This window comes from Theropithecus gelada, chromosome 9, assembly GCF_003255815.1.
Source record: "Theropithecus gelada isolate Dixy chromosome 9, Tgel_1.0, whole genome shotgun sequence".
Taxonomy (NCBI): domain Eukaryota; kingdom Metazoa; phylum Chordata; class Mammalia; order Primates; family Cercopithecidae; genus Theropithecus; species Theropithecus gelada.
In genome coordinates, this window is record NC_037677.1 from 25,312,719 (window position 1) to 25,328,122 (window position 15,404).

The 15,404-nt window shown below is 43.2% G+C and overlaps 1 protein-coding gene across 7 annotated transcripts in view; it reads right to left on the reverse strand.

Annotated features, from left to right (window-relative positions):
* Positions 1–15,404, reverse strand: part of KIAA1217 (KIAA1217 ortholog) — an 890,216-nt gene that overhangs the window by 66,312 nt on the left and 808,500 nt on the right. For all 7 annotated transcript variants that reach the window (XM_025397473.1, XM_025397471.1, XM_025397474.1 and 4 more), the window contains one exon: positions 6,384–7,216. In XM_025397473.1, the coding sequence (XP_025253258.1) occupies positions 6,384–7,216 (833 nt within the window). The remainder of the gene's footprint in view (positions 1–6,383; positions 7,217–15,404) is intronic.

A 15,404-nucleotide genomic window follows, 5' to 3' on the forward strand; every position in this document is an offset into this window, starting at 1 on the left:
GATTGGTGGTTGGTATTTGCTACTGGCTTCCAGTGGGTAGAGGCCAGAGATGCTGCTAAACATCTGCTATGGTTTTGTTTGGATATGGTTTGTCCCAACTAAAACTCATGTTGAAATGTGATCCCCTGTGTGGCAGTGCTGGGAGGTTGGGCCTAGTGGAAGGTGTTTGGGTTATAGTGGCGAATCCCTCACGAAGGGCCTCTCGCTGTTCTCAAGGTAGTGAGTGATTTCTCGCTCTCACTCTTGAGAGATTGGATTCATTCTCTCAGTAATGAATTTGTTCCCCTGAGAGTGAGTTGTTATGAAACCAGATCCCCCTCAGGTTTCTCCCTCTTTGCCTGAGTCCACTTCTCCCTTGACCTCCACTGCCATGCTATGATGCAGCACAAAAGGCCTTGCCAGAAGCCAGGGCCATGTCCTAGAACCTCTCGGCCTCTAGAACCATGAGCTAAATAAGCGTCTTCTCTTTACAAAGTACCCAGTCTCAGGTATTTTTATAGCAACACAGAATGGACTAAGACCACATCCTACAATGCACAGGACAGCCCCCTATAGCAAATTATCAGGCCCTAACTGTCAACAGTGCAGAGGTTAAGAAACTCTGCTTTACCGAGATGCTAAGTCTAACTACTTAGGATATCTCTGATGTGACTCACTTTTTACTATACCAGCAAGAAAGGAAAACAATTAATCCTTCTTTTCCCATCATTCAATCTGACTGTCCTCTAGGAGAATAAAGCATGGTTTAGGAAATATTCAAAGGTCTTCCAGTTATAGTGAACATTTTTCAATGACATAAATCCAAATTTAGACTTGCATTTGTTTAACTGTTTAACCAAGGATCCATCTCACCCCTAAAAGTTATCAACACAGTAACACTGAACTCTCATAAAACGAGAAAGTGATGTGAAATGATTAAAAGCAGACACAAGCTGCCAGTTGCCATGTGGGCTTCCTTCTGTACATAGAAGGTTCTGCTAAGTCTAGCATGTCTCAAAAATCATAACAGAAACTCAAGTTGCTTGCTTTTCTGTAGCTATAGGTGCTCAGAATGGGCAAAATTTTTCTTCCTAGTGTAACTCTATACTAATTTGTTGAATGTAGCTGCTCTAGGTATAGAATAGTGTAAAAATACAATCTCAGTTCAAGTTTACTGTGTCCTGAAAAATCAATTTGGAGGAATCTGTTATACATTTCAAAGGCAAGGTAGTCACTTTGCAATGAGCACTCCTGGATTTTGAGTGTTATTTCACTAAAGGTATTTTACATTACAGTATATGATCCAAACTACAAATAGAAAATAGCAAAACATAAATGTCCTAGAATTTTACAATTCTTAAGGGCTGTTTTATGTGCCATGAATAGAAATAATGATGTTGTTTAATGAAGTAATTTTACAACCTAGAGAAGACAGAGCCTCGGGCACTAAGCCATTTGTCACACATGGTCTCCTTGGGCAGTCTCTCCTAGTCACTAGGACTATTCTCTACTTGGAGTCCTAGCTGAATGGAAGTCACTTGGGTACAATCACTTCATCACTCGAGATTGCTTTCTTTTATAGAAGCTCAGACACTAGAATGGCTGTTCTGAAAGTCAAAGGCAGCTATGATCTGTCACTATACCCCAAAGTCCCTGGTATTCCTGGGAGGAGAACCCTACCATCATGTGAATGTTATTCCATAGACACCGTGTTCTCCAGATATTCTAGATGCAATTTATTATTACTAGGTGCTCACTGAAGCATCTTTAGAAAGAAAGAGATGCCAAATTCATTAGCACAAGGTATGTGACTAAATATAAGACTCAAGACTCAATTACTTAGTCTCGAGCGAGCTATTTTCAAGTCAACAGAGCTGTTACCAAATCATGTTCCTTCAAAAAGCTACCACTGGATGTCTTCAAAGTATGAATGTGGAAGGAAGAATTTTTCCCTCTGATTTCTAACGTCCCGCAGTTATTTGGACTATTATATTGAAGTGTTCTTCAGAACAGCATAGGAACCCAGCGGTGCCAACAGAAAGCACAGCCACCGATTTCTCAGCCTCCCTCCTGTGTTTTTGCAGCTTCACATCTTTGATGTAAAATGTTACTTGAGAGTCTCATATGAAAAACACTCTCAGATGTATTTGCTTTTTAATATTATGAAATTGCAACAGAAATTGGATTGGTTCTTTATAGGACCCTGTGCTCATGAAGTTAAGCTTTAAGGGGTTGAAAACTCTTTAACAATACTTACACAGATTAAGTATTTCTAAATAACATCATGGCATAGATGAGACAATGGACTATAATTTTGTGCTTCAGTAATTGTTTCTGATGTTCCTGTTTTTAACATTTTTCTTTGACATAGTACTCAGATGCATTGAATAAATGAAGTATACCAAGAACGTTGTCCTCTTTCTTCCCCTATTTCTGCATAATTGTGCTAATATACTAGCTAGGGCAGTTATATTTAAAATGGCATGTATATATTTAGCAGCATAATTATGCAAATTCTGTGTTTATGATTGTAAATATCCTTTAGGAGCAGTTACTTAGCATGTAGTCCTGAAACAATTTTTGAAGAATTCTGGTTAAAATGTTTAGAATTCACTCCTGAATTAACTTCTCTGTTGTGTGAAGGTGGGCCTTACAGTTCACATTTGCAAGGCAGAATAGTGCACAGTGGTAAACAGTATGGAATATGTAGAATTCTTTAATAGTCCTGGACATTTTATGCCACTTACTGGCTTTGCGGCCTCGGGCAAGTTACTTAACTAACCTCTCTGAGCCTCAGTTTCTGCATCTGTGAAATGCAGATGACGATAGTACATACCTCACTGGGTTGTCATGATGATTACATCATATAATGTACAGAAACCACTTCGCATAGTGCTTGGCTCATAAAAGGCTCTCAACAAATGATAGGTGCCATTCACCTCCTTCCTACACATCCCCCAGGAATGCTACATGTCAGCCTAGTTACCAAGATATCTAAAAGAGTTCAGGGCCAGATTCTGAGCTGTCCTTGGAGGAGGAAGTATGGCATGAGCTCCACCCTTGTCACTTTGTCCATGTAAGAAACAATGGGGGAAGCACATTGGAGTGCTGAGGACAAAAGTTCCAGACTCAAGTTCTTTTGACCAGAGAATTATTCTTCACCTTTGACATGTGTTTGAGTGGAGTTAGCAGGGAGTGTTTAGGTCTTTCAGCAATAGTGACTCTAAATGTAGACAGAGAGAGAGAGAGAGAGAGAGAGAGAGAGTGTGTGTGTATGTGTCTGTGTGGGGGTATGTGTACGTGTGTCTGTTTCGTGTGTGTCATGTGTCTGTGTCTTTGTGTGTCCATGTGGTATGTGTGTGTCTCTGCGTGTCTGTGTGTCTATGTGCAGGTCTCTAGGAAAAGAGAATCTAACCAGCACACATATAACCAAGCACTCCAATTCCACCCTCTGGAGATAAGCTGATTACAGGTGGGGAGTCACCTTGGCAAGATGTATGAGATAAAATTCTTCCTCTGCTATTTCACATTATGGGGAATGAAAAATGTGAACATGTAACATTACATTCATAACTACAATCATACGTCAGAACACAGTGGTGATAATGACAGTGTATTTTAGGTGAATATTCATCTGTTTAGTCAGTTTTTCTTATATTTGTTAAACTGGTAAGAGAATAATTTAGATTTTCTAAAAAGGTTCTCTAACATGCAAAACTCAAGTCCATAGAATTTTCTGAAATTTTACAAAATGGAAGTCTCTGAGGTTGGCAGATCTTTTTTAAAAAAAGGGAGTGGAGGCTCTAAAAGAATACCCATAGCACCAAAAGCTAAAATCCTTCAAGATTTTGATCCCATACAGAGATGACTCCACAGGTCAGCAGAGGGTTTGTTTTTTTCTCTCCGTAACTAAATCTCTTGAAAAGTGAGGCTCAAGGATGTACATTAAGTTGTGTATGTGTGGTAATTACATGGGTGACATTGAGCTAGGTTCTAGAAAGAAGGCGCACACCATCTTTGGTTGGCCAAAAATTTTGATAATTTCAGCACTACTCCCAAAAGAATATTACATCTAAACTAATCTACCTTCATGCAAATTCAGGTTTTTACCATCCAAGAACCAGGGTGGAAACAGTTCACTATGATCATGGCAAAATCAACTCCTGATGCTCTTCCATCTACAACAGGTCAGTGTGGGAGGCAGGGGGATGATGGGGAGGATGGATTCTGGCTCTCAACATTATATGCAGGAGACAGATTGTTTTTACGGTTTCCTGGACTAAATTCTTGCTCCTGTCAGTTCCATCCCCTCAGTGACATACCATTTTCCAACCAGCACCTCACAGCCCACCAAAGGGGACAAGTGTGTTATCCTTTCTGTGAAGTATGCAGCACAGGCTTCCAAGACTTATGGCACATCTTGGTAGATTCCTCTCCAGATGTCACAATGGTTTGCTCCAATGAACCACTACGAATATTTATCCTATACCCTTTAGCTGTCTGTAGTGATGGGAAGAGTCCCTTTCTTTGATGCTTAGAATTTCACTTCATGAAGACTTTGAAAAGGAGAGAATGAATACTATTTTCTAATTCTTATATTTTTTTAGTCCTGCATCATCAAGCCAGTCACTGTTGTTGTTATTCTAACTACATGAGAGAGGTAGAACTTTTTGTTTCATTAATGATCCCAAAACTTTCATGTTCATTCTCTTTCCATCTCCTGAAATCTTTCTGCTATGATATTCCCAGTAACTGAATAAATAAGAAGGGATTGCCCTTTCATAATAAAACTGTGCTAAAGAGGACTTCAGGACTTTCTGACTTGTGTGTGAAAATAGTAAGGTAGACAGGTCACATTCCATTCACAATTTTGGCCTTCTTTTTATATGGTATGTAACAGTAAGTGATATTGACATTGTTTAGTGAGAAGCAGTGGTTCTAATAAGGTATTGAATAACTGAGTATCTGGACATCTTATTTGTCTTTTTTCTTTTTGACACGAAGTCTCACTCTTGTCGCCCAGGCTGGAATGCAATGGCGTGATCTCAGCTTACTGCAACCTCCGCCTCCCAGGTTCAAGTGATTCTCCTGCCTCAGCCTCCCAAGTAGCTGGGATTACAAGTGCCTGCCACCATGCCTGGCTAATTTTTGTATTTTTAGTAGAGACGGGGTTTCACCATGTTGGCCAGGCTGGTCTAGAACTCCTGACTTCAGGTGATCCACCCGCCCCGGCCTCCCAAAATGCAGGGATTACAGGCATGACCCACCGCACCCGGCCTGGACATCTTTTGGACTCAATTTCTTTTTTTTTTTTTTTTTTTGAGACGGAGTCTCGCTCTGTCGCCCAGGCTGGAGTGCAGTGGCCGGATCTCAGCTCACTGCAAGCTCCGCCTCCCGGGTTTATGCCATTCTCCTGCCTCAGCCTCCCAAGTAGCTGGGACTACAGGCGTCCGCCACCTTGCCCGGCTAGTTTTTTGTATTTTTAGTAGAGACGGGGTTTCACCATGTTAGGATGGTCTCAATCTCCTGACCTTGTGATCCGCCCGTCTCGGCCTCCCAAAGTGCTGGGATTACAGGCTTGAGCCACCGCGCCCGGCCTGGACTCAATTTCTTTGGCTAGATTTTTATGATTATTTTGTTGACTTCTTTCAACCAATTCAGGCTAGAGAAATTTCCTTTATCAAAATTAGCTTTTCTATTACTATATGAACTTTGGAAGGTTTTCAAGATAGAGTAGGAAGCATCTGAACTGGTAAATTATAAAATATATCTATTTAAAAAGAAATTCAAATCCCCAGAGAGTCTTTCACTAGAAAAATTTTGCTGATTTCAGCACCACTCCTAGATAAGTATTAAATCTAAGCCATTCCATTTTCATGCAAATTCAGATTTTTATCCTCTTAAAAAATAGACACATTCTTTCCACTTCCCACAACCAGATGAGAACACAAAATTGTATTCCACAAGGGAAAACACAAACTGCTATTTCCAACAGTTAAAACTGAAAACCACTCCTTATTTTCAGCAGTAGCAGATCAATTATTATGACCTTTTGATCTTTTCATCGGGCTTCTGCTAATGACAATTTTCTTCCAAATTATTCAGATTTATACAAACGATAATGCTGTTAGATGCATGCTCCAGAGGCACAAGGGACTGATTACTATTGTTGGGGCGCACCTGTCTTCTTGAACATGGCTTCATGGCTGTAACCTCTGCCAGTTTAGAAACTCTTTGCAGACAATGGTGGCTTTGACACCACTCTGTAACCCCTACAGCATCCACAGGGCATGCTGCAGAGATGGGTGCTCAGACATTTATTCTGTCGGTTTGACCCCTGTAGAGCAGCCCATAGTGACACATGGGCCCAGGTACCACCCTCGGTCACCCTCACTGCACCTTACCTGGTCTCTCTGTCTTTGGGTATCGTTGCCGTGCTGTAAGCAAAAACTTGCTTCTCCACTAGAGGAGGGCCAAGGTCCACAAGGCTGGATAATCCTGCAGTGCTCCGTGGCTTTTCTATATACACCAAGGTGCCTGGCTCCTTTTTAAAGGCCTGGCGGCTCGGTGAGGCCCGGTCTGGCTGCATGGTGTGAGGCGGCCCGTGGGCATTATAGTGAGCATGCATGTCTATCATCCTCAGGTCACTGACTCTGTGAGGAGAGGCAGGGGGCGTTTTGGAGCCCAGTGTAGGCAAATGGCTATCTGGATATTTCCTTGATTTCTGTCTGTACAGTGACTGTTCCATATGCATTTCTGCTTGCATTGAAGGGTTACAATAAGCACTCGCTGACCGGATGGCGGTGCGGTGATATGCAATGATGTGGTCAGGGACATCCAGTGGGTGTCCACCATGGGACGAGGCTATGCTCATCCGTCCCTCGTGATAAAGGTAAGGATCAGCATAGAAACCCTCATTTCTGTACATTGCGATGTTTTTGCCACTCATGTCTTCATCCGGCTTGACATCTCTTCTTTCTAAAATGGCGCTTGGGCTTGGAGAGATGGGTCTGGAGACTGGCAGGCTGGAGATTCTGTCCCTGGGGATGGTGGCATTGCCAGGAACAACCATGGAGCGGGTGCCCCCATAAGGAATTCTGGATGGGGAGGGGGGCATGGAATGGGGCACCGGAGTAGACGGTGGGGAATTTGGAATTGCATGGGGTGGATGAGCAGTAGATCCGGGGCGAGAGGCCCCAGGGCCATCTCCTCTTGCATAAACAAGTTCTCTCTGCATCTGAAAAGAAAACAAAGGATTAGAAAGTTGAATTTGATACTCATGTTTCAAGAGAAGTCTCAGTGTGTAACTGTGTGGCTTCCCCTGCAAGATGTACACACCCTCATCCTGGAATCTAAATATGTTTCCCTACATGGCAGAAGAGGCTTTGCAGATGGGGTGGAGTTAAGGATGGTGAGATGGGAGATCTTTATCCTGGTGGACTCGAGGCAATCACAAGGGTCTTTATACGTGTAGGATGGAGGCAGAGAAATCAGCTCCAGGGGAGATCTATGATGATAAAAGTCGAGTTAGAAGAGTTTGGAAGGTGCTATGAGAAGGGGCCATGAGCCAAGGAATGTGGGCAGCTCCCAGAAGCTGGAAAAGGTGAGGAAATGGATCCCGCTCTGGAGCCTCCAGAGGGAGGGTGATCCTGCTGACACATTGATATTGATGTGCAAAATCCACTTGGGACTTCTGATCTCCATAAAAGTAAAATGATACATCTATGGTGTTTTAAAAAATTATGGCGTTTTGAGCCACTAAATTTATGGTAACTTGTTACAGCAACCACAAGAAATGAATACACCTGATGAAGAGTGCAATTTTGTGGGGTTTCAGGAAAAAATAGTGTGGTGGCTTAAATTTTAATGTCACAGCTTCTTAGAGACGCTGCTTAATAAATGCAGGTCTAGTGTATCAATAGTGCTAATGTTGCCTCTTCTAAAACTTGTCCTGAGCACATTTTTCTACCTTTAGCCCTGGGAAATAGTAACCATGTTTCCCATCTTTCCAAGTGGATACAATCTAGGGAGATGAGCAGGGGGAAAGGAGATACATGGAGGAAAACCTGGAAGGTAAGTTTCATTCATTCACCAACTCTTCACTTGAGCCTATGATAAATCAGCACCGAGAGGCTGGAAGGAAATAATGAAGCAATAAGAGTACCATGGCAGTGGACCCTTGAAGAATACAATTTTGAACTGTGCAGGTCGACTTATTCACAGATATCCTTCTTCCCCTGCTACTCCTGAGAGAGCAAGGCCAGGCCCTTCTCTTCCTCCTTCTCACCTATTCAACATGAAGTTGACGAGGATGAAGATTTTTATGATGATCCACCTCCACTTAATAAACAGGAAACAGATTTTTTTTCTTCCTTATGGTTTACTTAAGAACATTTGCTTTTATCCAGCTTAATTTATTGTGTGAATACAGTATATAATATATATAACATACAAACTATGTGTTAATCGACTATTCATGTCATCTGTAAGTATTCTGGTCAGCAGTAGGCTGTAAGTAGTTAAGTTTGTGGGGAGGTAAAAGTTCTGCGTGAATTTTTTTTTTTTTAAGATGGAGTCTTGCTCTGTCTCCCAGCGTGGAATGCAGTGGCGTGATCTCAGCTCACTCACTGTAATCTCTGCCTCCTGGGTTCAAGTGATTCTCCTACCTCAGCTTCTCAAATAGCTGGGATTACAGGCGTGGGCCACCATGCCCAGCTAATTTTAATATTTTTAGTAGAGACGGTTTCATCATGTTGGCCCGGCCGGTCTCGAACTCCTGACCTCAGGTGATCTGCCTGCCTCGGCCTCCCACAGTGCTGGGATTATAGGCATGAGCCACTGTGCCTGGCCTCTACACAGATTTTTTATTTTATTGTTTTACTGTGTGTGGGCAGTTAGCATCCCTAACTCCCACCTTGTTCAATGGTCAACTGTAATTTGCAACTATGCTACTGTGTTTAGCAACGGAGTAGAATGAAAAATACAAACTAATTCAGGATATGATGATTTCATATATTTTTGCTTTGGTCAAGGTGCCACGGGGAAATGCCCACTGAGATTCTCCAAATAACTGAGGGAAGGAGAGACAAGCTCCACCCATTCTTCAAGTTCTATTGGTGAGGTCACAGGAGCCCACAGTCCCTATCCTGACTTCCAGGAGATGTGACAGACAAGAAGGGTATAAATGGTTGGAGGGTGGATGAGGTAGGGACCTGAGGAGAGAGGTGGGGGCTTGAATGGCAAGAACCAAGATTAGCAGCCAAGAGACCCCATGATGTGGGTGACGCAGATGAGAGTAGGGATAGTAGAGGCACCAGGAGAAGGTTGAAAATGAAACAGAGCCTAATGCACAGGATACAAACTAACTGCTTCTTTATCATAAAAACTCATTGCATGTAGTAAAGGATATTTACCAAGCACTTGGTGAATGCCTGGCATTATTCTAGGATGTAGTTTTAAACAAGCCCCAAGCTCCACGGAAACTCCCAAGCGCCATGGAGAGGGCACCTTCTTTCTTAAACTTCGTAGATGCTAATGCAGGAACAACCAGTGGGACTCCCACGGCTTCCTAATCTTGTTCCTGGAATGATCCAGCAGTGTAGAATCCCTGCCCTGTGAGTTGTACATAGAGAAGTGGATTTCATAATGAAAGTGACCAATGAGAAGTGCAAATAAGGTGTGAATATGTAGCAACAAAATGGAGCCCTTTTTGAATACATGACCTGGGCACTGCAGAATTGACCTCTTGGCCCCTGTAGGGGCTGACTATTTCTGGGACCCCTGGAGTTTGCAGACTCCTCCCTCACAATCACAATTTTATCTCCACTTCCCCCTTATTCCCCTCCCAAGACGCACACACAGAGCTCCCACTATGATAGGCTAATCTGTTCTCCCTTCCCTAAACCTAACTTGTGATATGCTGATGCTGTCCAGGGTCTCTCTCCTCATGTCCTAGTTCCTGTGGATCCATACCTAGGTTTGTGGTCAGGCTCCAGGTGCGTCTGCTCTGCATGGCCCCTGCCCTGATGCTCCAGCCCATGAGGTCCTCCCTGCTCACTGGACACCCTCATGACTCAGGTGCTCAGTGCTTTAGACCAGAAGGGACAGTCCCAAGGTCACTGTGTGATAATACACCTGATTGATGCTCATTCCAGGGAGGCTGAGCAACCCCGTGACACAGGTTTTGCAGGAGAACAACACAGATCCTCTGTAAATACCTCTCTCACTCTGCCTTCACAATTCAGAGCCCAATAAAAAGCAATGTATGGCTCAGCAGGAAGCAGCACAGGGCTTCACAAGTCATAAAATACAGGAGGGACTGGCTCAGTGAGCAGCGGATATCTGGGCAAATTCCCCACATAATCAGATTACACAATGCAATAACCAACCAAAACCAACATCAAGATAAATTCATCACATCGACTCAAACATGCCACTGTTTATAAAGCATTACATGGTGTCCAAGGCAAATCACATACAACAAATGGTAGGTACTGTTGTCATTATTGTTATTAATTCCAGAAAAATATTTAAAATATGTAGAACTGTCTGGGCACAGTGGCTCAGGCCTGTAATCCCAGCATTTTGGGAGGCTGAGGCAGGTGGATCATCTGAGGTCAGGAGTTCAAGACCAGCCCGGCTAACATGGCAAAACCCCCTCTCTACTAAAAATATAAAAATTAGCTGGGCGTGGTGGCGTGCGCCTGTAGTCCTAGCTACTCGGGAGGCTGAGGCAGGAGAATTGCTTGAACCCAGGAGGCGGAGGTTGCAGTGAGCCGAGATAACACCTCTGCACTCCAGCCTGGGTGACAAAGTGAGACTCCGTCTCAATCAATCAACAAAATATCTAGAACCCTCTTTGTATGAACAACAGTCCTAACTAGGTCAATCACTATTCCCTGTTCTCTTTTCCTTTCTTAGCCACCTTCAGAATACATCTTGATCTGGGGGACTATGACCTCAATTAACCAGCAGAAACTTTCCTCTTTTTGGCAGGAATGTAAAAAGGGACATTAAGATTCTAGGGGCTGGGTGCAGTGGCTCATGCCTATAATCCCAACATTTTGGGAGGCTGAGGTGGGCAGATCACTTGAGGCCAGGAGTTTGAGACCAGCTTGGGCAACATGGTGAAACCCCATCTCTATAAAAAATACAAAAATTGGGGGGTGGAGCAAGATGGCCGAATAGGAACAGCTCCAGTCTCCAACTCCCAGCGCGAGCGACACAGAAGACCGGTGATTTCTGCATTTTCAACTGAGGTACTGGGTTCATCTCACTGGGGAGTGCAGGACGATCGGTGCTGGTCAGCTGCTGCAGCCCGACCAGCGAGAGCTGAAGCAGGGCGAGGCATCGCCTCACCTGGGAAGCGCAAGGGGGAAGGGAATCCCAAGGGGGAAGGGAATCCCTTTTCCTAGCCAGGGGAACTGAGACACACAACACCTGGAAAATCGGGTAACTCCCACCCCAATATTGTGCTTTAAGCAAACAGGCACACCAGGAGATCATATCCCACACCTGGCCGGGAGGGTCCCACGCCCACGGAGCCTCCCTCATTGCTAGCACAGCAGTCTGTGATCTACCGGCAAGGCAGCAGTGAGGCTGGGGGAGGGGCGCCCGCCATTGCTGAGGCTTAAGTAGGTAAACAAAGCTGCTGGGAAGCTCCAACTGGGTGGAGCTCACAGCAGCTCAAGGAAACCTGCCTGTCTCTGTAGACTCCACCTCTGGGGACAGGGCACAGCTACACAACAACAACAACAACAACAAAAAAGCAGCAGAAAGCTCTGCAGACGCAAACGACTCTGTCTGACAGCTTTGAAGAGAGCAGTGGATCTCCCAACACGGAGGTTGAGATCTGAGAAGGGACAGACTGCCTGCTCAAGTGGGTCCCTGACCCCTGAGTAGCCTAACTGGGAGACATCCCCCACTAGGGGCAGTCTGACACCCCACACCTCACAGGGTGGAGTACACCCCTGAGAGGAAGCTTCCAAAGCAAGAATCAGACAGGTACACTCGCTGTTCAGAAATATTCTATCTTCTGCAGCCTCTGCTGCTGATACCCAGGCAAACAGGGTCTGGAGTGGACCTCAAGCAATCTCCAACAGACCTACAGCTGAGGGTCCTGACTGTTAGAAGGAAAACTATCAAACAGGAAGGACACCTACACCAAAACCCCATCAGTACATCACCATCATCAAAGACCAGAGGCAGATAAAACCACAAAGATGGGGAAAAAGCAGGGCAGAAAAGCTGGAAATTCAAAAAATAAGAGCACATCTCCCCCGGCAAAGGAGCGCAGCTCATCGCCAGCAACGGATCAAAGCTGGACGGAGAATGACTTTGACGAGATGAGAGAAGAAGGCTTCAGTCCATCAAATTTCTCAGAGCTAAAGGAGGAATTACGTACCCAGCGCAAAGAAACTAAAAATCTTGAAAAAAAAGTGGAAGAATTGACGGCTAGAGTAATTAATGCAGAGAAGGTCATAAACGAAATGAAAGAGATGAAAACCATGACACGAGAAATACGTGACAAATGCACAAGCTTCAGTAACCGACTCGATCAACTGGAAGAAAGAGTATCAGCGATTGAGGATCAAATGAATGAAATGAAGCGAGAAGAGAAACCAAAAGAAAAAAGAAGAAAAAGAAATGAACAAAGCCTGCAAGAAGTATGGGATTATGTAAAAAGACCAAATCTACGTCTGATTGGGGTGCCTGAAAGTGAGGGGGAAAATGGAACCAAGTTGGAAAACACTCTTCAGGATATCATCCAGGAGAACTTCCCCAACCTAGTAGGGCAGGCCAACATTCAAATCCAGGAAATACAGAGAACGCCACAAAGATACTCCTCGAGAAGAGCAACCCCAAGACACATAATTGCCAGATTCACCAAAGTTGAAATGAAGGAAAAAATCTTAAGGGCAGCCAGAGAGAAAGGTCGGGTTACCCACAAAGGGAAGCCCATCAGACTCACAGCAGATCTCTCGGCAGAAACTCTACAAGCCAGAAGAGAGTGGGGGCCAATATTCAACATTCTTAAAGAAAAGAATTTTCAACCCAGAATTTCATATCCAGCCAAACTAAGTTTCATAAGTGAAGGAGAAATAAAATCCTTTACAGATAAGCAAATGCTTAGAGATTTTGTCACCACTAGGCCTGCCTTACAAGAGACCCTGAAGGAAGCACTCAACATGGAAAGGAACAGCCGGTACCAGCCATTGCAAAAATATGCCAAAATGTAAAGACCATCGAGGCTAGGAAGAAACTGCATCAACTAACGAGCAAAATAACCAGTTAATATCATAATGGCAGGATCAAGTTCACACATAACAATCTTAACCTTAAATGTAAATGGACTAAATGCTCCAATGAAAAGACACAGACTGGCAAACTGGATAAAGAGTCAAGACCCATCAGTCTGCTGTATTCAGGAGACCCATCTCACACGCAGAGACATACATAGGCTCAAAATAAAGGGATGGAGGAAGATTTACCAAGCAAATGGAGAACAAAAAAAAGCGGGGGTTGCAATCCTAGTCTCTGATAAAACAGACTTTAAACCATCAAAGATCAAAAGAGACAAAGAAGGCCATTACATAATGGTAAAGGGATCAATTCAACAGGAAGAGCTAACTATCCTAAATATATATGCACCCAATACAGGAGCCCCCAGATTCATAAAGCAAGTCCTTAGAGACTTACAAAGAGACTTAGACTTCCATACAATAATAATGGGAGACTTCAACACTCCACTGTCAACATTAGACAGATCAACCAGACAGAAAGTTAACAAGGATATCCAGGAATTGAACTCATCTCTGCAGCAAGCAGACCTAATAGACATCTATAGAACTCTCCACCCCAAATCAACAGAATATACATTCTTCTCAGCACCACATCGTACTTACTCCAAAATTGACCATATAATTGGAAGTAAAGCACTCCTCAGCAAATGTACAAGAACAGAAATTATAACAAACTGTCTCTCAGACCACAGTGCAATCAAACTAGAACTCAGGACTAAGAAACTCAATCAAAACCGCTCAACTACATGGAAACTGAACAATCTGCTCCTGAATGACTACTGGGTACATAACGAAATGAAGGCAGAAATAAAGATGTTCTTTGAAACCAATGAGAACAAAGATACAACATACCAGAATCTCTGGGACACATTTAAAGCAGTGTGTAGAGGGAAATTTATAGCACTAAATGCCCACAAGAGAAAGCAGGAAAGATCAAAAATTGACACTCTAACATCGCAATTAAAAGAACTAGAGAAGCAAGAGCAAACACATTCGAAAGCTAGCAGAAGGCAAGAAATAACTAAGATCAGAGCAGAACTGAAGGAGATAGAGACACAAAAAACCCTCCAAAAAATCAATGAATCCAGGAGTTGGTTTTTTGAAAAGATCAACAAAATTGACAGACCACTAGCAAGACTAATAAAGAAGAAAAGAGAGAAGAATCAAATCGACGCAATTAAAAATGATAAAGGGGATATCACCACCGACCCCACAGAAATACAAACTACCATCAGAGAATACTATAAACACCTCTACGCAAATAAACTGGAAAACCTAGAAGAAATGGATAATTTCCTGGACACTTACACTCTTCCAAGACTAAACCAGGAAGAAGTTGAATCCCTGAATAGACCAATAGCAGGCTCTGAAATTGAGGCAATAATTAATAGCCTACCAACCAAAAAAAGTCCAGGACCAGATGGATTCACAGCTGAATTCTACCAGAGGTACAAGGAGGAGTTGGTACCATTCCTTCTGAAACTATTCCAATCAATAGAAAAAGAGGGAATCCTCCCTAACTCATTTTATGAGGCCAACATCATCCTGATACCAAAGCTTGGCAGAGACACAACAAAAAAAGAGAATTTTAGACCAATATCCCTGATGAACATCGATGCAAAAATCCTCAATAAAATACTGGCAAACCGGATTCAACAACACATCAAAAAGCTTATCCACCATGATCAAGTGGGCTTCATCCCTGGGATGCAAGGCTGGTTCAACATTCGCAAATCAATAAACATAATCCAGCATATAAACAGAACCAAAGACAAGAACCACATGATTATCTCAATAGATGCAGAAAAGGCTTTTGACAAAATTCAACAGCCCTTCATGCTAAAAACGCTCAATAAATTCGGTATTGATGGAACGTACCTCAAAATAATAAGAGCTATTTATGACAAACCCACAGCCAATATCATACTGAATGGGCAAAAACTGGAAAAATTCCCTTTGAAAACTGGCACAAGACAGGGATGCCCTCTCTCACCACTCCTATTCAACATAGTGTTGGAAGTTCTGGCTAGGGCAATTAGGCAAGAGAAAGAAATCAGGGGTATTCAGTTAGGAAAAGTTTGCAGATGACATGATTGTATATTTAGAAAACCCCATTGTCTCAGC